At 41.9% G+C, this 23,492-nt stretch overlaps 8 protein-coding genes across 10 annotated transcripts; 5 read left to right on the top strand and 3 right to left on the bottom strand.

The window, feature by feature from the left end:
- The first annotated feature begins 2,840 nt into the window (after nt 1-2,840).
- LOC139327852 (gamma-crystallin M2-like) lies at nt 2,841-3,807 on the top strand. Its single transcript, XM_070957860.1, has 3 exons — nt 2,841-2,867; nt 2,975-3,217; nt 3,532-3,807. Exons 1-3 carry the CDS (start codon nt 2,859-2,861, stop codon nt 3,805-3,807), a joined length of 528 nt encoding a protein of 175 aa, XP_070813961.1. The 5' UTR covers nt 2,841-2,858.
- Nucleotides 3,808-4,162: 355 nt separating this feature from the next.
- Nucleotides 4,163-4,980, bottom strand: LOC139327853 (gamma-crystallin M2-like). The gene is made up of 3 exons (XM_070957861.1): nt 4,951-4,980; nt 4,541-4,783; nt 4,163-4,432 (listed from the first exon to the last, which is right to left on the bottom strand). The coding sequence occupies exons 1-3, from the start codon at nt 4,957-4,959 to the stop codon at nt 4,163-4,165; spliced, it is 522 nt and encodes a 173-aa protein (XP_070813962.1). The 5' UTR covers nt 4,960-4,980.
- A 1,902-nt stretch (nt 4,981-6,882) lies between these two features.
- On the bottom strand, nt 6,883-8,064 carry LOC139327850 (gamma-crystallin M3-like). The gene is made up of 3 exons (XM_070957858.1): nt 8,053-8,064; nt 7,556-7,798; nt 6,883-7,158 (listed from the first exon to the last, which is right to left on the bottom strand). Exons 1-3 carry the CDS (start codon nt 8,062-8,064, stop codon nt 6,883-6,885), a joined length of 531 nt encoding a protein of 176 aa, XP_070813959.1.
- A 1,949-nt stretch (nt 8,065-10,013) lies between these two features.
- On the bottom strand, nt 10,014-11,033 carry LOC139327851 (gamma-crystallin M3-like). The gene is made up of 3 exons (XM_070957859.1): nt 10,995-11,033; nt 10,490-10,756; nt 10,014-10,292 (listed from the first exon to the last, which is right to left on the bottom strand). The coding sequence occupies exons 1-3, from the start codon at nt 11,001-11,003 to the stop codon at nt 10,014-10,016; spliced, it is 555 nt and encodes a 184-aa protein (XP_070813960.1). The 5' UTR covers nt 11,004-11,033.
- A 600-nt stretch (nt 11,034-11,633) lies between these two features.
- Nucleotides 11,634-13,023, top strand: LOC139327849 (gamma-crystallin M3-like). The gene is made up of 3 exons (XM_070957856.1): nt 11,634-11,648; nt 11,802-12,050; nt 12,745-13,023. Exons 1-3 carry the CDS (start codon nt 11,634-11,636, stop codon nt 13,021-13,023), a joined length of 543 nt encoding a protein of 180 aa, XP_070813957.1.
- A 1,535-nt stretch (nt 13,024-14,558) lies between these two features.
- Nucleotides 14,559-16,099, top strand: LOC139328053 (gamma-crystallin S-like). The gene is made up of 3 exons (XM_070958166.1): nt 14,559-14,597; nt 14,850-15,092; nt 15,824-16,099. The coding sequence occupies exons 1-3, from the start codon at nt 14,559-14,561 to the stop codon at nt 16,097-16,099; spliced, it is 558 nt and encodes a 185-aa protein (XP_070814267.1).
- Nucleotides 16,100-18,398: 2,299 nt separating this feature from the next.
- On the top strand, nt 18,399-19,409 carry LOC139352118 (gamma-crystallin S-1-like). Its single transcript, XM_070994209.1, has 3 exons — nt 18,399-18,407; nt 18,545-18,787; nt 19,137-19,409. The coding sequence occupies exons 1-3, from the start codon at nt 18,399-18,401 to the stop codon at nt 19,407-19,409; spliced, it is 525 nt and encodes a 174-aa protein (XP_070850310.1).
- A 981-nt stretch (nt 19,410-20,390) lies between these two features.
- On the top strand, nt 20,391-22,521 carry LOC139352117 (gamma-crystallin M2-like). Of its 3 annotated transcripts, none has more exons than XM_070994208.1 (3): nt 20,391-20,408; nt 21,210-21,452; nt 22,249-22,521. In XM_070994208.1, the coding sequence occupies exons 1-3, from the start codon at nt 20,391-20,393 to the stop codon at nt 22,519-22,521; spliced, it is 534 nt and encodes a 177-aa protein (XP_070850309.1). The 3 variants fall into 3 exon arrangements, with proteins under 3 accessions (XP_070850309.1, XP_070850308.1, XP_070850307.1); XM_070994207.1 differs by having other exon boundaries at nt 20,400-20,408; nt 21,210-21,470; XM_070994206.1 differs by having other exon boundaries at nt 20,400-20,423; nt 21,210-21,470.
- The last annotated feature ends 971 nt before the right edge of the window (nt 22,522-23,492 follow it).

The following is a 23,492-nucleotide window of genomic DNA, read 5'->3' as shown; positions in this document are numbered from 1 at the left end:
CAGCCAGATTTCGTCATATTTTTGACTTGTGAAATCCACTGGATTTGACCTGGAAGCGTCACGCTGTTAAAGCGTGCTATTTACACCACATCAGGTGTGTTCCCTCTTGGCTTATTCATTTTTTTAACACTGTAAAAAGAGACTAAGCCTGTTTGAGAAGTTCTTATTGCGCTCATGTTCTGGAGTTGCAGGTTATGTTGTGAAGTTCAAATAGGGTGTTGCCAAATATGTTAAAGCGAGCCCATATGACGTTCAGTGTCAATTATATTAGTTTAAATTATGTTGATTTTTTTGTAAAATATTTTCCTTGTATATTTTATTGCAGAACTATTCGTCAGCATGTTTTTTCAGTTTGAATTTGTGAATAATTCAGATAAAACATCTAAACATCTGCAGGAACACATTTGAATTTCTCAGGGTACAAGAATAACCTAAGCTGAAATATTTTTGTGATTTCTTTAGATTTTGTTGAAGAAATGCATGCAGTGTAGATTGAAGCCTATGATACTGTGCATCAAGACCACCACCTGTCACCTGTTTGATTTTTAGTTCGATGTGTTTCCAGTTCCTAAAATAAATGTTCCTCTTAGTGTATTGGCTGTGTTTTGCTTATGTGTGCGTCAGTTCTGCATTAGATGGACTTTATGTTAGTGCATGTTTTGAAAAAAATAAGGTTAGCATGTGATTTGAAGTAAAATCTGTCCCCAGCATGCAAAATCTGTGATCTGAAAAGTGGTGTAGTATTGTAGTATTTTTTTTTTATGTAAGTGAGAAAAGATCATGAGCATTTGAAACATAAAACATTACCAAATGTATTTATGTGGGCATCCTGTGGTATAATAAGAGGTGGGGGTGGGGGTGGGAGGGGGGTCAATCATTTGCCAATGTGATGAATCAGGGTTTTTATGTGTATGAATGGGATCAAGACCTTGGCAGGGTGGCAAAAGCACCAAATGCCTGCTCATTAGAATGACAAAAGATTGAATCTCATGACCTTTGAGGTTTATAAGTTGAGGTTTATAAAGCAGCTGCACGTCTCTGTGTCAGCTGTCTGTGCTGACGAGCTTTATGCTTTTTGGACGGACTTTGAGTGTCCGAAGCCTGCTTTACAGTCGAGGTGATGTGAAAAATATGACCTCTCAGATGTGTGTGATGTTGGACTGTAATGCACGAGTATTCCATAAGTCTCCTCTTCATCAAAAGCTTAATCTCAAAAACATTAACTTTTCTTTTAAGGCCATCATATAGTAAGCTGTATGTCTCTCCCTCGTCATGTATGAGCAGTTTCAAGTTGATGAGGCGCAGGGTCCATCAACAGTACATTTGCCTGCTACTGTATATTTTATCCTTATTACCATCAGGCTGACACAGTTGAGGAAAAATGTCCATCCAAAATAGATATAACCAACACAAAAGGGCACATTCAAGCTTCGATTTTAGTCCAAATTGAACTGCTGATTGCACACCTATGACAGTGGTTTTATGAGAGCTACATGAGGAAAGTTGTTATATACCACATAAAAAACAGGTTTACAGTTCAGATGTGTATTCTTATGCTTCTGAATCTCCACTGTCCTATAAAAATGTCAGAGCAGAAAATAGGGGTAATATTCTCATGAATCTGGCTAATTGAATGTTGATGCTGCGTCTTTCCAAAGCTGCCTTTACATGAAGTTTTTCATGGATGCAGTGCAAAAGAGAGCTCACGTCGCCTGCAGCAAACACTGACAAGACATGTTTCTCATCTGAAGTGGGAACAATAAAACATGCAGTAATATGTGTGTCCATAAAAAGTAAAGCGAAGTCACTTCTGTCCACTCGGCTTAAAGGAGTGAGAGCAATCACACGCTCCTCGTCATCACTAAGCCTGCAGCATTTCATTAACAGTGCACTCAAAATTCTGCAAAATGTGTCCCCAACTCATCAGATGAAAGAGTTATGGCACTTCTCTCACTAAGCCCCGCCCCTTGCAAACCTTTTTGATTGATGGCTTTTGATGGATTTTCAGCCAATCTTGATCGTTTTCAATAGAAACATGGATCTCAGTCCCACAATACTGAAAACCCATTTTGGTGTCAATAAAGTTTAAGTTCTATTCCTGTAAAATTCAAAATGGCAGGCTTTTATGCTACAAGAGACGTTTTTGGAGGCACATAGGCATAGCCTTTGGAAAATATATACAGCGCCACCATCTGGCCAGTTGGGCTCATATTTTCCTGGAAAGCACTTGCGCATCATTTCAAATGATTGTTTCATGTTTTTAGCTCAATCCAACTCATGGCAATCAATGAAAAAATTAAATTAACACAATAAATTAATAATAAACCAGCACAAACGAGACAAATGTCAGTTGACTGTGGAAAATATTGATTAAAGTCTACAGGAGCAGCCTGAAGTATAAACTACTTCCGCTGGCTTGGACCACATGACCAGCAGCGGTGGCCGCATCAGAACTCTTTTTTAATCTGAAAGAATTTTAAAGCACAACACTTCGCAGCTCCTTAAATTTTTGTGTCCGCTTGATATACGTGGTGGTGTGTGTGGGGGGGGGGGTGCTATGGAATCTTTCTGAATGAAAAGGATGCAAATAGCGCCCATTGTTTTGCTGATACTGTGGACATTGACCTCTGGGTCACTAGCACACTGTGGTGTTTTGATCAATAGTGATGAACATGTGAAAACTGGACAACAATAACTCATCAGACTGGTGTGTCGCTATACGTAAACAGATTTGTGTTTATAAAACCTATTTGGATGACAATACTTTATGCTGTGCCATCACACAGCTACTTAATATAAAAGGGCAGCGGTACAGAGAGTGTCTATTGACCGTCAGTCTGGCCCCCACTAATATAACAATGGGAAAGGTAAGCTTATTATGTGTTGTTACTGGAAATACAGAATGAAAACATGTAAAAGATGTTTTTAACATAACGGGAGCTGAGAATTAATCAGCGCTTCATCAAACGTGCAGATCATATTCTACGAGGACAGGAATTTCCAGGGTCGGCACCATGAGTGCATGAGCGACTGTGCTGACCTTCACCCCTACTTCAACCGCTGCAACTCCATCCGGGTGGAGAGTGGCTGCTTCATGGTGTATGAGAGACCCCACTACCTGGGCCACCAGTATTTCCTTCGCAGGGGGGAGTACTCTGACAACCAGCGCATGATCGGCATCAACGACTGCATCCGCTCCTGCCGCATGATTCCCACGGTAAGCCTATGATTGCATGAAAGAAGTGTGAAGGTCAGAGAGGAGCTGATGAAATGTCTGGCAGAAGAGCTCGTTGGAGCATCCATCAATCCTCCACAGCTCATGTTGGCTCGAGATTCTCCAAATTAAAAGCATCCTTCTGAGCTGTGGAGGAAGATTAGCTTAGGTTTAGCACAGGATGACTCAGGGACTGTTGGTTGAACTCAGGAGGCTTAAAGGAAGCCTAGGAAGCTAGGTGTAATCTTGTTGCACTTATATAGCACGTTAGCAAGACCAAATAAAACCTGGCTGACTTGTCAATGTTTTTCCTGCAGCACCGTGGTTCCTACAAAATAAGACTGTATGATCGCCCAGACATGAGCGGCCAAATGCAGGAGGTGAGCGAGGATTGCCCCAACGTCCAGGACCGCCTCCGTATGTCTGACATTAACTCGTGCAATGTGGTTGACGGCCACTGGCTGCTGTATGACCAGCCCAACTACAGGGGAAGAACCTACTACCTGAGACCTGGCGAATACCGTAGATACAGCGACTGGGGCGGCGCCAGTCCAAGGATCGGCTCGCTCAGGCGAATCACTGACTTCAACTAGAAGTCTTTCCAACTTTCTTCCTCTCTCTATTCTCAATAAACATGCTGGACGTATATTGTGTGTGTCTGTATGCAAAAGACATGAAGATGGTGTGTTTCTATCATGTGTTCTTTGTTGCTTTGCCTGTGCTCTCGTCCTTTCTCCTACAATATTTGATCTACTATATAAAGATATAATAGTATGGCTTATAGCAACCGTCAAAGCACAAGCAATCAGAACCACTTTGCCTTCAGAGTAAACCTTTCGACCCAGTGAGCCCCTCAACTCAAAGACCCTCAAGAAGCAGTTGACAGAACAGCAATTACTGGATAAATTTATTGAGAGTATTAATTGACAGTTTGGACATCAGCATTTCTCACATAGTGATGCGTCTGATGGATCCCACCTTAGAACTCATGCTCCCCCACTCATTAAACCTCCTGTATTCACCGGGGCGCATCAGGTACTGGCGTCCCCTGTAATGGGGATGCTCGTAGAAGATCCAGTGACCGTCCATGACGTTGCAGGATTGGATGTCATTGGAGTGGAAGCGTTCATACAGGGAGGGGCAGTTGTCAGTCAGCTCCATCATCTGGCCTCCAAACTCTGGGCGCTCGTAGATCATGATTTTGTGAGTTCCTTGGTTCTGCAGAAAATATAAGGTGATTTATTAGCCCCTCGCTTGGTGGAAGATTATCTAAAGAGATGCCTGTTGTAACGCGACGCTCACTGAAACCGTCCAATTGAGGCTTACCACAGGGATCACACGGCAGGACCGCACACAGTCGTTGAATCCCATCCAGCGCTGGTAGTCCGGATAGTCGCCCCTCCTCAGGAAGTACTGGTAGCCCATGTAGTTGGGTCTCTCATAGACCATCCAGTCGCCGCTGTCCACTCTAATGGAGTTGCAGCGGCTGAAGTGGGAATGCAGGTCAGAGCATTCGCTGCTGCACTCATAGGAGCGGCCCTGGAAGTTCCTGTCCTCGTAGAAGATGATCTGGAAAGATCAGTCGAGGGACATTCAAAGACGCTGATAATATTTCCTCAAATTAGGAGAAATGTACATACCGGATGAAAAAAGCTTCCAGCTCACCAGTTTGGGCTGAACAATCCACGCAGGTATGCACAAGCACAAAAGACACACAGCAAAACAAGCAGCCTTACCTTACCCATTGTGTTGGCTAACCTTCGTCACACTCGCAGCAGCCATGGGCTCCATGCTGCCTTTATAACCCACGGATGACCTGTGTCATTGTAATTGAGAACAATGAGCAGACTTGTCAGCTCTTTCTCACAGAACAATATTTCTTTCTGTTTTGTGTGGTCAGTGAAGCAAATCAGCTGTTTTCCTTTGAGCTGAGGCGTCCCTTTGAATCTGCTCTGGTTGATGGTGGAACAATCAGAGAACCTACAAACCAAAAATAAGACAGAAAACCAATACATCTCCAGACATGGAAAGCTGTTACATGGAATCATGAAAGGCTCGTATTTTTTTGTACAAACTTTATTTTTCCATCTCCAGTTTATATACATCTTTATCTTTGTACAGTGGAACACATAATGTTTTACATGTCACATCCAGTTTATCTTGTCGATGCAAATTACATACATATTGTACGGCCAAGGTTGGCATAAAGTAGCAATACTGCAAAGATGCTGGCCACAAATGATGCACTTTATATGCACATTTTGAATTTAACTTTGCTTTGTAAAAAAGAACATGTTGCTCCTTTCAGAAATCCTGTGAAGTGAACTCAGCCACTGCCTTGCCTCCGTGTGCATGGCAGCAGCTTTTATGCGATTTGCATTTGAGACGCCGTTATTTCCCTCATGTCAGCATGACAACTTGTTTTACATACTCACTCGTGCTTTCAGTTTTGTTCCTGCTTGCCAATCATCCCATATTGTCATATTCTCTGTGGACTGAGCTCACAAATGTTTTTTCAATACAGTCTGCACGTGATCAATTTCATACAATGGAGCTGCTCGACAAAGAGCAGTGACAGCAATTGTAAACAGACGTTGAATGCACAAGCTTTTTAATTCTACATGCACATTAAATACAGTAAATCAAAGGTAAAGGTAAAGTAAAACTCCTCCATACTAATCAGAGTAGTTTCTGCTCTGCAGTACATCTGGGAATCACGTTTAAAAGTAGTGCTGCCTCATGCACGTGCATGCACATGTTGGCCCATATCTATCTGCTGTGCAGTTTGCACTTGAACTTAACACTTGCATTCAACTGAAAGTGCAACTCTCCAAGGTTTATCATGCTTGGAAATTCTATATATGTTCAACTCTATACAAATATATAGACACTTTGGGGGTGACTGTGTGGCCTAGGTGTTCCTGTCAACTCTCGACTGTCAACTCTCTAATAATGGCATAAAATCCCCATTAATACAAATAGTCCTTATTAACAACTAAAATCCTCATTAAATGCCGATACTGGTTTCAGATGTGACATAATCTGTGCGACACCTGACTCTCATTGCAGTAAAGGTCACATTTTAAGGTTGGTATCGCCACAGTGATAAAAGGTGAAGAAGATGTATTTGTAGTCCTGCCCAAATATCATCCTTGACTAAAACTTATCACATCATTCTTTAACATTGGCTGGATATACCCACAAAAGGTATTAGATTGTAGTGTTACCTAAAAGTCACCTGCTTTGCTGTGTAATCCAATTTGAAATGTCATGTATTCACATTTGGGTTGCTGCTTTCATTTGTATATTAGCCAAGTTTCAGGAAAAGAACCTTATTTTCTGTATTTCATAGTCAAGGATTCAGGAGTTTGGACCCCACTGTTTTTTAACCTGCAGTATTCAAGTGACTAAATACCACTGAATGGGCAAAACAAACAAATGATTGACACCAATATGCAGCAAATCAGTTTATTGTGCGCATCACACAGTTAAAGAGGTAAATTCATTGTGGCTGGATTGCACAGTGCTACAACTGGAACTACATGCAAACAGTGCACAAATCACAGTTTGAGGATAAAAACAAGGCTCCTTTTTGCCTTTCACTTTGACAACTCGTTTATATTGATAAAACAAAGCATCTGCAAAACTTATCAGCTGAATAGAAGTCATTAGACGGTGTCTGTGATGCGTCTGATGGAATTGAACCTCATATCGTCGCTGCACAACTCTCTGAGGTTCCTGTATTTTCCCGGTCTCAAATAAAACATCTTGCCCTCGTAGTTTGGCTGCTCAAACATCAGCCAGTGGCCCTCCATCACATGGCAGGACTGCAGGTCAGACATGTGATAATGATCCTGAATGGAGTCGCAGTCGTCCGTCAGCTCGTGCATCTGTCCTTCAAAGTCCAGTCTCTCATAGATCCTCATCTTGAAGGGTCCCTTGTGCTGTTGAAGTACAGAATGTTACATGAAATGAAATATGTGCATTTAAAGTTGCACCAAGCTGCTGTGGTGTTAATACGAGTGCCAAAAAACAATGGAGCTCCTGCTAGCGGATAGCAACTTGCTAACTCCATTGAAGAATCAGACGCTGAATATCAGTTTGATCTGTGAGTTTCCAACATATCTCATTGTATGAATGAAAATACAATGCTTTCGCTCCAGTGCTGACAAAACCTTTAGATCTACTGTACTGCCAGCAGCTAACAAGCTACAGTGTGCAAGACATCTGAAACATGTCCTGGAAGTATCACTACTGGGCACGCAGAGGTGAAATCCCTCTCCCTTTACATTACTGACTGCCTTGTCTGTCCTTGCTTGGTGACACGGTGCACATATTTACCGCAGGGATAATGCGGCAGGACTGGATGCAGTCATTGAAGCCGATGGTGTTCTGATACTCGGGGTACTCTCCTGTGGTCAGGAGGTACTGCTGGCCCATGTAGTTGGGCTGGTCATAGACCACGAACGTCCCGCTCTCCACCCTGCAGGAACTGCATTGGCTCAGGTGAGAGGCGATTTCAGAGCAGTCAGTGATGCACTCGTACGAGCGGCCCTGGAAGTTTCTCCCCTCGAAGAAGACGATCTGGAGAGAAAGACACAAATTGTGTTTGGGTCCAACGTTAGAGAACATCCAGAGCTAAATGTTTGAGTTCTGTGATGATTGTCAGGTATCTTAATACAAATTACACTGTGTTTCATGGCAGACATTATGTGCTGCAGTATTTTGGTCCACATGAAGTAGACCTATAAAATAATGATCTAAGCTGGAGCAGCATATGCATCAGTCGGTCTCTCTCTCCTGCACTGGCTGGTGCAGTGATCTGTACCCTTCGTTACCTTTCCGCTCATGGTCACGCTATTTGATTTCTGTTGTTCTTCTCACTGGCGTGCTGCCTTTTATGCATCATGTGACATCAAAAGAATCTGCCCCTCGATTGTACAAAACGACTGAGTCAGCTCATCAGCATGGAAGACCCTACTGTACTATACATCAAAGCTGTGAACACTGCAGTCACTTCGATTAAACAGTCGTGGTGCAGATTTCACAATGACAAAGCAAACTCTGGTTATTGCATTACTTTTGTATTTTTGTACCATCATCTTTATTGCAGGACGCATTTATGTTTATAGCTAGAGTTGTGCAACAGATTGATGTTTGGACAGATGCAAGATTAAATGAAATGCTTTTCTTAAAATACGGAACTTTAGAAGGAAGAAATGACATAATCCTCTTACAAATGAATAGTTGAATAAATAAAACACGTTTCGCAGTTCAGTACACTCACATTTTGCTGCTGAGCCTCACTTGGTCTGCTATGACCAGTAGCTTATGATGGCTAACTTTTTCTTTGTAGCAGCTATTAGTCAATGCACTGACTTTACCACTCATCCATACGTTTGCAACAGTAGCATTAAATCTAATTGATGTTACAAATAAACCTTTAAATGGCTTTGACATAGAAGTTAAACAGAGTGTACCTCATGAGGAGACATGCTCATTCAACTATCCTGCAATTACATAGTCTCTCTTCAAGGTTCGCACACACAGATCAGTACTGACGCCGTGCTCTGTGTCAAACTCCATGCAACACTTTTGTGCAAAACAACATCTCATTTGTTCCTGGAAGAAGAATCCCAATATTTTTACTGTCCTGCTTATATTTCCTCCTCTGTCACTATGAAGTCAAAATGCAATTGGCAGATAGTTGGGATATTTTCTGCTCCTCGGAGGATGAAACCTTTCTATTTTGAAAAGTCGGTGAAATGTCAGCTTTGTGGGGATCAGACCTTTTGAATTTAACCACATGACTTTTCATTGAGGGCTGCACGGTGGCGCGGCAGGTAGTGCGCATGCCTCACAGCAAGAAGGTCGCAGGTTCGATTCCCGGGTCGGGCCTTTCTGTGTGAAGTTTACATGTTCTTCCCGTGCATGCGTGCACTCAGGCTTCCTCCCACAGACCAAAAACATGCTCATTAGGTTGATTGGTGACTCTAAATTGCCCCTAGGTGTGAGTGTGAGTGTGAATGGTGTGTGTATGTGCCCTGCGATCGGCTGGCGACTGGTCCAGGGTGTACCCTGCCTCTCGCCCGTTGACAGCCGAGATAGGCTCTGGCCTCCGAAAGGGATAAGCGGCATAGAAAATGGATGGATGGATGGATGGACTTTTCATTGACAAATTGAGCATTTTTAGCTCCTTTAATGGTATCAGTTGTACCATTATACTTTCATAGTAATTCAGTACTGGAGATTGAAGCAAAACCCCAACGTCAGTACCAACCCATTGTAGCTTTTGGCAAAGACAAAATACATACAAAATATGCATTATTATAATGAATTATTACATATTATGTTTTTCCACAGTAAAAGTATGTGGTCAAATGTGAGCCATTACATGAACTCCCTGGCTCATGCAATGATTTATAATGGATGTTTACAATGTATAGTCTAAATGGTTCACTTCAATTAGCTGGTACTGAATAAGCAGCTGCAATAATGGTGGGAAAATGTTCAGGGTCTTGAGGCTTACATGATATATGCATAACACTACATAGCAATTCAACATAAAGTTAAATAGTGTGGAAGACTGACTCGGCTGCTCTCAGTTCTCACAAAAGATGTTCAATCACTGACTTTATTTAGGAATCAAAATGTCAGCACTTCCCTCTGAACTTGCACCACTGATACGTTGCAAATCATGTCATTTTACTCCATAGTAAGAAAACTGCAAAAGGCAAGAGGGACACTTCAAATCAGATTTTTATTTTTGACCCACAGTTTCGTTCTTAATGAAAGACAATCAGCACATATCCATGATGCGTCTGATGGAGCTGATTCTTGTCATGCTGCTCATACCCATCTCTCTGAGGTTTCTGTACTCTCCTGGCCTCACATATATCATACGGCCTCGGTAGTTGGGCTGCTCAAACATCAGCCAGTGGCCATCCATCACATTGCAGGACTGGCAGTCGGACATAAAGTAACGATCCTGGAGAGACTCACAGTCATCCATCAGCTCATGCATCTGGCCTCCGAAGTTCTCCCTTTCATAGATCCTCATCCTGAACTGTCCCCTGTGCTGTTGGAGGAAGACAAGACATGACATCAGTCCACCAAGGTTTCTAGAACAACAGTCGATCACAGGCAGTTTACTTTCCAAGTCACATAACATAATACAAAATACAGCATGAGATGCAAACAGGTAGCTAATTCAAACTTGGGAGACCTCATGTCAGAGAAGGACCACTGAGCCGCAGCAACAACCGAACGTCTTACCATGGGGATCATGCGACAAGAGCGAATGTTATCCATCGTCGCCATGCCCATCATGCCCATCATGCTCCCCATGCGCTGAAAATCGGAGTACTCCCCCCTCCTCAAGAAGACCTGATTACCCATGAAGTTGGGGCGGTCGTACACCACGAAGCACCCGTGTTCCACCCTGCAGGAGTTGCAGCGGTTCAGGTGCATGTGGATGTCGGAGCAGTCGGTGCTGCATTCATAGGACCGACCCTGGAAGTTCCTTTCCTCATAGAAAATAATCTGCAGCCAAAAAACATACAGGAAACTTACAGTGGTTACATGGCAACACTCAAGAGCAGGACTCTTGGAAGATTTATTATTTAAATGAAAAAGACTTTCTGTTTCTGTGGAACAATGCATTTCTAATCAAGGACCCTTGCACGTCGACATACTGCATCTGTAAGCTATCCGTCAATTTCTTACTACTTCTGCAGCACCAGATATTTCAGCATTATACAAATATATGACAAATTAGTACCCTGCCCATGGTGACAGTTTTAGTTTTTACAAACGATGCCAACGCAGCTCCACTTTTATATAGAATCAGCCACAGACCACCTTGCACACCTTTGTATGAAACATCATGACTCATCACGAGGTTCACGTGGGCCTGCATTCATTTTTTTACAGCACACCTCAATAGTTATTATTGTATGTTGAATGTAGTTTTGGGAGGTCAGGTCAGGTCACAACAGAAGCAAAACATTTTCTCAAATAACATTATATGAATTGTTTTTTTACCTTTCAAAAAGTCAAAGAGGGTTTAGTGGAGCGTGTCCTTCCATTCGTTAAATGCCTTTAGTGTTATCGTAAAGTTCAGTCTCATCTTCATTTCTTATGTTCACACCATCTAGATTTTTATAGAAGACATATGATTGTAAATAGTTGAAGTTGCTGGAAGCCAGCATAAAACCCAATATTCAGTTCACAATAACTATTGCAGATTCTGACATACAGTAAAGTCTGCCACCCTATAGTGCTGCCCTGTGCCACAATATAGAGTGATGACTCATAGGTTTCAGCACAAGCCATGTGGAAATACTATGGCTGTGTAATGTATAAAAAGGGAAAAGGGTCGATGTTGAAGCTGTACATCTGAGATTAGCTCACAAATATCATGACCATGGGGAGGGTAAGTGAAACTTTCAAATCATCTGAGGCACAATTAATATGAGAGACATTTCAAATGAAAATTCACAAATAAAATGTCAATGGAAGAAGTGAAAACAACCTTAAGATGAAATTCCTGTTAGGCGTTTCACAGTGTTCTCATTGTTCTTTGCAGATCATATTCTATGAGGACCGGAACTTCCAGGGTCGCTCCTATGAGACCAGCAATGACTGTCCCGAGCTCACCTCCTACTTGAGCAGATGTAACTCCTGCAGGGTGGAGAGCGGCCTCTTCATGGTCTATGAGAAGCCCAACTTCATGGGCCACCAGATGCTGGTGAGGAGGGGCGAATATCCAGACAACCAGCGCCTGATGGGAATGAGTATGAGCGACTGCATCAGGTCCAGTCGCATGATCCCCATGGTAGGTGGATGTGTTTAGCACGCTCAGCTGCATTAAGCCTGAATAAGCCTGAATTAAACCAGAAACTACAAGAGAGGTTCTGATTCTTGATCATACTGAAGGACTGGTGCATTCATGGCACATCTAAAATGACTTCCAGTAAATAATTTGCATTGCAATTTTCAATCTGCTATATAGGGATTCTGTAATTTGACTGAGAAGACACCATACTCCATGTTGGACTCCTAATCACTGTTCATTTAATTGTGAACACATTAAAGGCAGCATTTCTACTGGTTGGCAGTACAAATTGGTAAAATGACCAAATGCACTACAAATATCTGAATATGTATTGAGGTCCACCCCGAACCTTGAAAACACATCTGTGATCAAATATACTAAAGTCAAGGTCCACTTTCTGGCCTTACGCACAGCCTTCTTCAGCAAGTGGAACCTACTCAGGTGTGCACAAATCTAAGTACCAAACTTAAAGCAGGTTACACTCACTGAGGAAGTCTGTGAGATATGGTTGACAGCTCCTGGAAAAGCTAGCAGGTGGACTTTGACCTTTAGTATATTTTCTCACAAGTCTCAGTTTGTTTACATCCCAAACCTATTCCAACATCACCGGTATGGGGGCCAAGAATGGTGCAGTACCTTTTATTAAAGGTTGTTTTCTTGATAATGAGTGAATTTGATGTTTCTTCACCCACAGCACAGGGGACCTTTCCGAATGAGGATCTACGAGAGGGAGAACTTCGGAGGCCAGATGCACGAGTTGACGGACGACTGTGACAACATGATGGACCGTTTGCGCATGTCTGACTGCCAGTCCTGCAACGTGATGGACGGCCACTGGCTGATGTTCGAGCAGCCCAACTTCAGAGGCAGGATGCTGTACCTCAGGCCAGGAGAGTACAGGAACCTCAGAGACATGGGGATGAGCAACATGATGAGGTTCAGCTCCATCAGGCGCATCATGGACTCCTGTTAATTCAAACTCTCAATGCGCAGCCTGGAAAAAATAAAGCAAGCTGAAATCCAATGTTTCTGATTCCTGCCTGTCATTCCATGGTAAAATAACCATTTTTAAATCTGTGACTTCATGTCAGCATGTTATCAAAATGGTAAAGCATTTGTAGCCAGGAACAGTTCTGAAAATGTGTCTTTGCTTAAGTATTTATGGAAGCTCGGACCTTCAGTGTTTGAGAGTGAGGTATGAAAAGCATCGTTGTTCCAAAATCAGGAGCAACAGTAAGCAAACAGGAAGTTAGTGAAAGGATCAGCAGCTGACTCTCAGGACTCAAATGAGTTTCCCATAAGCACTTGAACACACCAACAGGTGTTCCCAATGTTCACTGATTGCACTGATGGCAACTTGAAGACTTACGTCTAAAGCACACTGTGCTGAGCCAAACTGGCCCTAGATGGTAAAACTCCTACCATGTCTGTCCATTAATGGCAGAGGACAGTGACTAAGTTACAGATACGATGCCAAAAAACCATAGAAGAAGAAGAAGAAACAAAAGCAGGGGGATAAATTGTTGCAGCAATTGTTGGGTTTGGTTCATTACTTTAAAGGTGATGAACTCATCTTTAAGCACGTTTATTTAGTCATTCCAGAAAATCTTTCATGCAATACCTGAACAAACTGAGCTTTTATGGAAAAAGTGTCAAAAATACTGTCCACAGATGCAGATTAGTATTGTTGTTGAGAACAATAAATTCACGACACAATAAGTAGAATCAAACCGTCTGCGTACTATTATAAGGAAATGACATGCTGCTCCTGCATGCGTTACATGCGTTCATGGAAAACTCCTCATTCACCTGCGGCTTTAAACCTGTCACATATCCTGTGCTATAGGTTCACAGGGATTATCAGTTGAATTGTTTGATAAATGTTTGCACCTTTGCTGCCAAATTCATTTGTCGCAGCCAAATGGTTTCGACTACATGCAGCACCTCATGACCCCCTGCTGTGCCTCAAATGCAAAAAAAAAAACACCAAAGCAAATCTGGTGCAAAACCAAAATGTTGGAGTTTGTTAAAACTCAAACCATTTCTGAAATGAATCAATATGCTTTTGTCGAATAAATATGTTTTTGGAAAATCTTACTGAACTCTGAAAGGGGTGATTCTGAAATTCCAGTAGATGTGCACATTTTAAAGCGGTGATGTACATATTTTTTTGCCAGACACGTTACAGTGAACAACCAGCTCTGAGTGTCGGAACATGAGAAGAGAATGAACAAAAAAAAAAAAAGAAACATTATGCACATTCACATTAAATCACTGGTATTTACATCTGTAAATACATCTGTAAAACATGTATCTAAAACTGCCTGAAGCTCAGCTAGTTACATCCAGGATAAGAATCAATGAAAAATAAAACCAGTAAAAGCCAAGTTTTATTCCAGTTAGATGATCATTCAGGTCATTTGCAGATGTCATGAAAATACAGGAGCTAATCTAACATTGCCAAATCACTTCTCTCCATCGCAGCCTCTCTGCCTTCACTGTTCCAGCATGCGTTTGATACCGAGTCATCATCAGACTGGAACAAAGGCAAATCAAACAGCACCAAGCCATTTTGCTGATATGTAAATCTACCTCATTTGGGTATCAAAGACTTGCCACACTCTGCACATTTTGTTTATCGATAAATACTTTGATGGGGCTGCAGCAAAGAATGAGGTTTACAGTGGATCCAAATGGGGAAGGTAAGATATAATCTATTTGCTCATTTTGAGACAACCAGGTTGAAGATAAAATGCTCACAGTGTGTAACTGAACTTTTCCCTCTTACCTTTGCCACAGATCACATTCTTTGAGGAGAAGAAATTCCAGGGCCGCTGCTACAACTGTAGCAGTGACTGTGCCGACCTGCACACATACTTCAGCCGCTGCAACTCCATCAGGGTGGAGAGCGGTGTGTGGGTGATCTATGAGAGACCCAACTACAAGGGTTTCCAGTACATCCTCAGCCCCGGAGAGTATGCCGACAACCAGCAGTGGATGGCCTTCAGCGACAACGTCAAATCCTGCCGTGCCATAAAGAATGTAAGAGTCCTCCTGCAGGTGTCTTCAGACATTTCTGTCAAATACAGATAAGATTTTAGGTTTGTCATGTTTCAACATTGTGTTTGGGCAGCTAACAGCGGCACAGGAATTCAACAAGGCACAGGGCTGAGCTCTGTGAACCCTTTTCAGCAAACAGACTGAACAAGCTGACAATAGCAAGCATATTTGGCAGCAATTTGCAGGTTTTCGCCAAGATGTTAAAGGGGGAAAATGCAAGCTAAAAAGCACGGCTAAATCTGAAATCAGTACTTATATTAACAAAGGACCAAGTGAGTAGTGTCAAGGGTGTCACTTAGAGAGAATCTAGAGAGAATTATCACCCAGCTCTGCAGTAACCCTCAGCTTGACAGAGCATTTTAGAGCTTCTGACCTCAAATAATAAGAAGTAATACTTTCTGACTCAGAAGAACCCACTTAAAATTTCATGCCACATGTAGATAATTCTAAGGAAAATGAGACAACAGCAAACTTACCGTATATGTGGATTAAAATGTTAGCTAAACAATTAGTGATCATTAGATACAAAATGAATGTAATAAATCCGGTTGAACCAAGAGTTTAAAGTGAAAACCTGCAAGTTTTGTAGTTTTTTGGGTTGTGTATGCCCTGAAAATATTGTAAGGGATCATCTCATTCGGGATCATCCCATTGGACCAGAAATAGCTCTGGCCAAGCCACCATCTTGAGCGCTTTGTTTCTTATGTTTTTAGATTTATGGCAGCGCGTGGAAGCTGAGGCTGTACGAAAGGCCCGACTTTGAAGGGCAGATGGTGGAGTGCTCTGAGGACTGTCCTTCAGTCTATGACACCTACAAGCTGCGTGAGGCCTACTCCTGCGTGGTGACTGATGGCGCCTGGGTACTCTACGACCTCCCCAACTACAGGGGGCACCAGTACCTCCTGGAGCGGGGCGAGTACCGCCAGCACAGCGATTGGGGGGCATCCTCGCCCGGTGTTGGTTCCTTCCGCAGGATCACAGAGTTTTAACTCTACCTCAGCTTTAGCCTCGATCAGAAAGTCATTCTAGACCTTTCCAGACACCTACACTGACATAACACCACCAATAAATGAGAAGCAAACTCTGATCTGATTGTTCTTATGGATTTTCTTGAAATGTGTCAACCACTGGTTTGCAATTACTAGAAAATGAAATTTTAAATACAGCATATATTATTTGATAATTTAATTCAACTAATTTAGGAATTCAAACACTGATATTGTTTTCTCACAATCACAACTTCACGAGGTAGTTTTCCATAAAACTGAGATCAAAATCAAATCAACAGGGGCCGAGATATCCTGAATTTTACGCCTCCCATAATATAGCTTCTTTCATGAGACCCATCCTGAAAGCTGTCATACAGCCATACCTTTTAACTCCATGTCCCCAACTTATAACACACACTTCAAATGTTCAGTCTCCAAACTCAAAATGAGGCGAACAGAAAATGACAAAGGAGAAAGGTGAAGGTCGGCCTAATAAAGATAATTAAATCGTACATCTCATCGTCGTTGTTTGATGACTCTGAACTTGGAATGAAATGAACCTCAATGCCATCTCAAGAAAACTGGCTAAATATGACCAAAGGTTTTCAGTCCAAACAAACACCTTTGCACTTCATTTCAATGCTTTGTACAACTCTTACCAGAGAGGAGATCAGTGGAATCATTGACTCTGACCTCATTGTCACATGATTCCCCTGCAGCCAACAACCCTGTTCTTGCAAGCATGTGAACATGGAAGCTTATTACTGTAACTGTAAAGAATAATATTCCTGTGATAAACCTGATCTGGGATCACTTTAAATTTTGAATATACATAAATCTTGCTATCAGCGAGACATGGTCACTGGCTCCAGCAGAGACGTGTAATGGAGAAAAAAGGTGATTTAAATGACTTTGAATGTGACATGGTTGTTGGGCTGGTTTGAGTGTTTCAGAAACTGCTGATAGGACCCAAATGCAGATGCCTGAGACAGAGCTAATGCAGGTCAGTGATTCTATTCGCACAATGAGGTACGAGGGCTTATGGGATGGTAAAAAGCAGAAAAGAAGGTCCAAAAGGGCGAAGAAATAAGACAAAGAGCAGATAATGCTTCAATGAACAGGCAAGGTCTATATAGGAAACTATTGGCAGGAACAACAGAAGAAGAAAGCAAGGCATGAAGCGCACTGCAACTTAAAGATCTGGCAGAGAACAAAGCAAGCGATATAGCAAATTAGTGGCCAATGAGGGAACTGCGTGGTTGGGTGGGGCATTCAGGTAATGGGGAAAGGAGAGATAGTCCAAGGATATGCAGCCAATTTGAGTATTGTTACTGGCCATGTCCATCCCTTCATGAAACAGAGCACCCATCTTCTAATGGTGACTTCCAGCAGGATAACGTGCCATGTCACAAAGCTCAATGTGACAATGACAAGTTCTCTGTACTCGAACAGCCTCCACAGTCACCAGATCTCAGCTCAATAGAGCCCCTTTTGGATGTGGAATGGGTGACTGGCATCAGGAATGTGCAGCAGACGAGTCTGCAGCTACTGCGTAATGCTGTCATGTCAGTAAGACCTTCTTGTGTTTATATCATGAAGAATTAAAGCAGCTCTGAAGGCAAAAGCTTCATTAAACATTTCCATTTTTTCATATTTTCCTTCTGTTGAAATACAAAGGCTACACCCGTCATTACTCTTTTGTTCTTTCATTACAGCATTTCAAATCATTTTTGGCACTCTGTCTGCAACGTTCACGATTGTTCTTGGCATTGAACCGAACATTATGGTGCTGTCATTTCATTCAGAGGATTTGTCGTTTTGCTGGAGAATAACATTATCTCCATCGTAGCTGTAAGTGAAACATGAGTTCAGATTTTTTTGTCCAGCTGCCGTGTCCAAGGCCATGCATGCACATTGTTTAATCTGAATTAGTTCTGTGGTGTGTGTGTCCCTCTCCTGTAAAGTATCTGGTGCCTTCCTGCCTTCCTGCTGTGTCACTGACTCAGCTCAAAGCGTTTCATATCAAACCAGATGTCCTGCAGTGGCCTTGTTTTTGTCAGCACGCTTTGCTGCATCCAGTGGCTTTGGGCTGCTTTCCACTTTGCATTTGCATTGTTTAGGGATTCACTGCTTCGGAACAATGTGATAAGCCTGGATAAATATTTGAACCTCTGATTGAATAATCCAGTTCACACAAAGCAAACCATGTGCTTAGTTTTATTGTTCTTGGTCTGTATAAAGAGAATATTGGAAGTGGCTGCGTTAATGTTTTATATCACAGCAAAGCTATTGATTAACTATGGAGAAGGTAGATTACTGTACACACATTTAGTGCCACATATTTAATGTTAAGACTATGTGCGTGTGTATAAAATGTCTAGCTTTCATAAAGCCACTTTGCAGTTGACAAAACTATTTAAAAGTTTGCTTTTACTCCCTTTTCAGATCATCTTCTACGAGGACAGAAACTTCCAGGGTCGATTCCATGAGTGCGACAGTGACTCCAGCGACCTGCACTCGTACCTCAGCCGCTGCAACTCCATCAGGGTGGAGGGAGGATTCTGGGTCATCTATGAGAGACCAAACTACATGGGCTACCAGTATGTGCTGAACCCGGGAGAGTATCCGGACTACCAGCGCTGGCTGGGCATCAATGACACCATCAGATCCTGTCGCATCATCAGGAATGTAAGTCAGAAGAGATAAATAATGCCAGACCAGACATTTCCTGTGAGTCATGTACAGCTATTTTCCAAAGCATGTCACAGTATTATAATCCAGGATTGTTTTGTTTTAATTCTGTAATCACTACATCATGTCAAGTCATAATGGGTGGTCGTAACATTGAACTCATCTGCTGATGAAAACCATGAGATCTAGCTGAAAGCTGGAAAAAGTAAGCGTTTGTCATCTGTCATGTCACTCAGCTCTTCCCTCCAGCTCAAAACAGTAATCAGAGACTAACAATACACGCAGTTTTCCTTCTACAAGTTGTAATAGTATAAAGTGTTCAGTGTCCTTTATTTCTTTCCTCCAGGTGGGGAATTTGTGGAGGCTGAAGGTTTGGGAGAGGCCAAATTTTGAGGGTCAGTCGATGGAGGTGGCAGACAACATACCCGCTTTCCACGAGCGCTGGCACAGCCGAGAAGTCCACTCCTGCAAGGTTTTCGACGGAGCCTGGGTCTTCTATGAGCATCCCAATTACAGGGGGCGCCAGTACCTGCTGGAGAGGGGCATGTACAGGCGGTCCACTGAGTGGGGGGGCGTGCAGCCCACTGTTGGGTCCATCCGCCGGGTGAAAGAGCACTAGCCATGAAAATATCAGAAAAGGGCAAAGAGTCTGAACCTTGAAAAATAAAGTCATGATACAAAATGACACACTGTTGCCTTTGTTACTTCGTTACTGTGCCATCTTCATCTTTTTCACTAAAAATCTGCATAATGAAACAAATTTGATGTCACATATTTAATGTCTTTCAGACTTTAAACACAACATTTAGTCTGCCACTTAAATACAGGCACATTTACATAATGCATACTTGGATATTCAATAATATAGTTGGTAATTTGATACATTCTCAAATAGCCTTAAATAGGTGTTTGTTATGTTTTTTTTTTTTTTTATTGCTGATTGGTATGATTTTACATAAACGACAAAACTAACACAACTGAAACAACAGAGATCCCAAAAACAATTGCACTTTTATCCATTTGTTTTCATTATCATGAAATATATATATTTTTTAAATGCAACCATTTTATCTCAGTTTGTGTATATTCTCCATGCTGCTCATATGCACAAACTGTACCTGGCTATACCTTTCAGATGGATTTATAGGCCTGGTGATACTGTAAATAGTTCAAATCACAACAACAAATAATGTGAGCTTATAATAAGCTGATGTGATTTTAAATAGGTGCAAATTGTAATTATCAGGGTCTGAAAGTAAATGCTACAAAAACTACGTAGATATTATGTACAGCACAGCGCATAAGACACAATATTACAGCATGAAGCAGTGAAACAGAGCAAAAGCTCCACTAAGAAACAAAACAACCAGCATTATTCAATACATTCAAATTTTCTGCATCAACACAAGAGCAATCAGACACTGCACTACTACAATTGCAGCATCAGCTAATGTACCAAAGTTAGTGGAGAGCTCATTTGAATGACAATAATTCTACTGGCGCTGCATTTCATCAGGCTTTATATGAAGGTGGAGCATCAGTGATGCGCTGCAAATGAGGGGCTTTAATTTTATTGGGTGAGGAAGAACATAAGCTGATTATGGAGCGCATGGGAAAGGTGAGTACTGTGACTGTTCAACACAGTGATACCATGATGCACTTCATACTGTCTGATGGACTGTTTCTAAATGTACTCCAAGAATCATGTTGATGGTGGCGTCATTTTACAGCAAATTATTGTGTATATAATCTAAAGAGCTATATAGACTTAAAGCAGTGCCTCATTTTTTGATGCTCCTGTTCAAAGACTTTGTTTAATTAGGCCAAAATGAGCTAATTGGTCAAATGTTTTTAAACTGGAGCAGTATAACATGCTGAAAACACAGCATCTGATATTATGGCATCAAAAGACGTTCAATGGGGCGAGAAAAATGAGCAGTTGCATGCAGTAAACATCGTCCATATATTACCGATTGGCTGCCTGGTTCAAATTTGACTTGCTTATAAATTGTCTGACCGTTTCTTGCCCTGTCAGACTTTGTTGTGTTGTTGTTGATCCAGATGTTAGCAAATATATATTTTGGTGATTGTAGTGTCATTACTGATAGTAGCGATGGCTATGACGGTGTGAAAAGAAGCCCAAAGCTGTGATAAACTAGAGTTAGGTGGCTTTTTATCAAGAGGTCGGTGGTTAGTCCCTGGACTCAGCAGTCAACATGTCGAAGTATCCTTGAGCAAGATACTGAACCCAAAATTGGTGTTGGGGTGAATGGGTGAATGCAGACTAGAAAAGTACTGTAAATAAATACAGTCCATTGACCATTTAATAGTAGTGTAGTTAGCATATGAAGTAACAATGAAAGCAGTTGCGGTCCTCTGGTAGTAAATGTAGCGGTCTAATGCAGAGCCCTGGTTGCAGATCTTCTTCTATGAGGACAAGAACTTCCAGGGTCATTACTATGAATGCAGCAGTGACTGTCCTGAGCTCAGCTCCCACATCAGCCGCTGTAACTCCATCCGGGTGGAGTGCGGGGCCTGGGTCATCTATGAGAGACCCCATTACATCGGCTACCAGTACGTCCTCATGAGAGGGGAGTACCCCAGCTACCAGAGCTGGAATGGCTTCAATGACACCATCCGCTCATGTCGCCTCATCAGACATGTAAGTCCAGGAAAACAGGTTCTGAGACAAAGTCAGTCCGCAACGTGTTTGTATCACTCATATAAGCTGTTTCATAGCTGCATGTGAACAGAATTTCTGTTTGGTTTGCAAAGTTTGTTATCTCCGAATGCTGATGTTCTGGGGTCATGTCCAAGTTCAAATTGTTTGGGTATTTCAGTCTAAACTGTCACAAAACATCAAGTTTTAGTCTTTCCAACTTGTGTTTTCAGTTGGGATTTGCTGCTTGAGGTTCAAGAGTAATGCAAAATCTGAGCTAGCATTGTTCAGTGTAGTACAGAAATGGTCTGTGTAGGTTTAAAATACATATAGTGTACTGTACTGCACTGTAGAAAAACTGGAACTACAGAAATAAAGCAGTGCCTTCATAACTCCACTGTTTTTTTTGTCTTTGTCTTTTCAAATGTATTTAAAGTTTTTATTTAATGAGGCCAAGATGAATTAATTGTTTCTTATTTGTCACTAGTTAAGTCAGGAAACCTTGACTTAAAGTATTTTTTGGCCACTTGATGGCAGCATAATACACTGAAAACATGACATGACAAGTGAAAAGTGCTTGATGTGTCAGTTTAGTGTAGCCCACTTCAAGTTAGCCTAACTTTACTGAAAGACAAGAGGTATCTTCTCCAGCACACGTGACAGAGTCATAGTAAATGCAAAAAGCATGAAGAGGGGGGAAACAGCTAATTTGGCTTTCTCCAAAGGTTAAAAATTCAACCAACCAGCACCTCTAATCTCACCAATGAACATCTTACATTTTGGTTGTTTAATGTTCAAGCCTCCCAACCGGCACAGGATCCGCATCTACGAACATCCTGACCTCAGCGGCCAGATGATTGAGTTCAGCGACGACGTGCCCAACCTGATGGACCGCTGGCGCTTCCGGGACGTCCATTCAGCTCAAGTCCAGGAAGGCATCTGGGTCTTCTATGAGCAACCAAACTACAGGGGACGCCAGTACCTGCTGGAGAAGGGTGAATACAGACGGCACGCAGAGTGGGGGGCCCTTCATCCGTCTGTAGGTTCCATTAGACGGGTTTTGGACTTGTAGACTGCATCTTAAACTTATATCACTTCCTGTTTCTCACCTTCCACCACTCACTACCCTTAACTTTACTCACCTGCAAATAAAAGCACACCAACTGCAGCAGAATTGGAGTGATGTCATTTTTTGGGACAACATAAACTAAATCATTATGGTACAGTAACCTCTGATGGTCAAAGAGACATTTTAGCCTGATCGTGGTTGTAGACAAAAGGTGCCCGATTGTGAGTTGGATGTTGGATCATCAGTAACAGAAAGGCTGCACTGATGATTCAAGAGAATTCACCAACAAGGAACACGGTATGCCAGCATGCTATTGTTCTGAGGTGGCAGCCTGTGCCAGAGGCTGCAGAAAAAAACAACAGAGCAGTCCAACAAAATCCACGACCCAGCTGGTTCACAGACACAACAACAACAAAAGTGCAGTGTGTTGGACAGCTGCAGCCACTTTTGGACAGATAATCATCTACTGTATCACAGATATGGTGGAGGATCTTCCACATCCAACATCCATCTGACAGTGGAGTTGATGACTTTATTTAGTGACTTGAATATGAATGACTCATCAGCTAAAGATTGATCTAATCAATGGCTGATAGCTGATCTCAAAAGTATTACTAAATTACCTATCAACCTTTTTAAAAAGCTATTAGTTAGAACTACCTTCATAGACATATGATCTGTACAAACTACTCATAGTAATAAGGGAAGTGGTATGATCCAAAGGATGCAGAATATAGGCATAAGAGTCACCTAGTGGTGTTAGAGCTCTATTACACAGGGCAGAACAGAAGAGCATGTTTTTGACTCTGTACGGAAGCTCAGAAGGAAAACACAGAGATTGATGAAAAGGTGCTGAAGCAACAAACAAAATTTATCAGTATGTTATCAAATCGACTTCATCAAGATTCATATAAACACGACTTAGTAATGAGTATTCATATCAAGACTTTCAGTCAAAATCTGTCTTTCTGTTT

Source organism: Chaetodon trifascialis, chromosome 24 (genome assembly GCF_039877785.1).
Source record: "Chaetodon trifascialis isolate fChaTrf1 chromosome 24, fChaTrf1.hap1, whole genome shotgun sequence".
In the NCBI taxonomy this organism is placed as follows: domain Eukaryota; kingdom Metazoa; phylum Chordata; class Actinopteri; order Chaetodontiformes; family Chaetodontidae; genus Chaetodon; species Chaetodon trifascialis.
Note: the sequence above shows the minus strand (reverse complement) of the source record. Positions and strands in the feature narration are given on the sequence as shown.

What these genes read in the sequence shown, in the direction of transcription:
- LOC139327852 (XM_070957860.1), top strand. An exon ending in CCTGCCGCATGATTCCCACG is followed by an intron (nt 3,218 to 3,531) that starts GTAAGCCTATGA and finishes TTTTTCCTGCAG; the next exon opens with CACCGTGGTTCCTACAAAAT.
- LOC139327853 (XM_070957861.1), bottom strand. An exon ending in CCTGCCGTGTGATCCCTGTG is followed by an intron (nt 4,433 to 4,540) that starts GTAAGCCTCAAT and finishes TATTTTCTGCAG; the next exon opens with AACCAAGGAACTCACAAAAT.
- LOC139327850 (XM_070957858.1), bottom strand. An exon ending in CCTGCCGCATTATCCCTGCG is followed by an intron (nt 7,159 to 7,555) that starts GTAAATATGTGC and finishes GTACTTCAACAG; the next exon opens with CACAAGGGACCCTTCAAGAT.
- LOC139327851 (XM_070957859.1), bottom strand. An exon ending in CTTGTCGCATGATCCCCATG is followed by an intron (nt 10,293 to 10,489) that starts GTAAGACGTTCG and finishes TTCCTCCAACAG; the next exon opens with CACAGGGGACAGTTCAGGAT.
- LOC139327849 (XM_070957856.1), top strand. An exon ending in CCAGTCGCATGATCCCCATG is followed by an intron (nt 12,051 to 12,744) that starts GTAGGTGGATGT and finishes CTTCACCCACAG; the next exon opens with CACAGGGGACCTTTCCGAAT.
- LOC139328053 (XM_070958166.1), top strand. Translation starts at nt 14,559, where the DNA reads ATGCGTTTGATACCGAGTCATCATCAGACTGGAACAAAG. An exon ending in ATCATCAGACTGGAACAAAG is followed by an intron (nt 14,598 to 14,849) that starts GCAAATCAAACA and finishes CCTTTGCCACAG; the next exon opens with ATCACATTCTTTGAGGAGAA. An exon ending in CCTGCCGTGCCATAAAGAAT is followed by an intron (nt 15,093 to 15,823) that starts GTAAGAGTCCTC and finishes TTATGTTTTTAG; the next exon opens with ATTTATGGCAGCGCGTGGAA.
- LOC139352118 (XM_070994209.1), top strand. An exon ending in CCTGTCGCATCATCAGGAAT is followed by an intron (nt 18,788 to 19,136) that starts GTAAGTCAGAAG and finishes TCTTTCCTCCAG; the next exon opens with GTGGGGAATTTGTGGAGGCT.
- LOC139352117 (XM_070994206.1), top strand. Translation starts at nt 20,400, where the DNA reads ATGGGAAAGGTGAGTACTGTGACT. An exon ending in GAAAGGTGAGTACTGTGACT is followed by an intron (nt 20,424 to 21,209) that starts GTTCAACACAGT and finishes CCCTGGTTGCAG; the next exon opens with ATCTTCTTCTATGAGGACAA. An exon ending in ATGTAAGTCCAGGAAAACAG is followed by an intron (nt 21,471 to 22,248) that starts GTTCTGAGACAA and finishes TTAATGTTCAAG; the next exon opens with CCTCCCAACCGGCACAGGAT.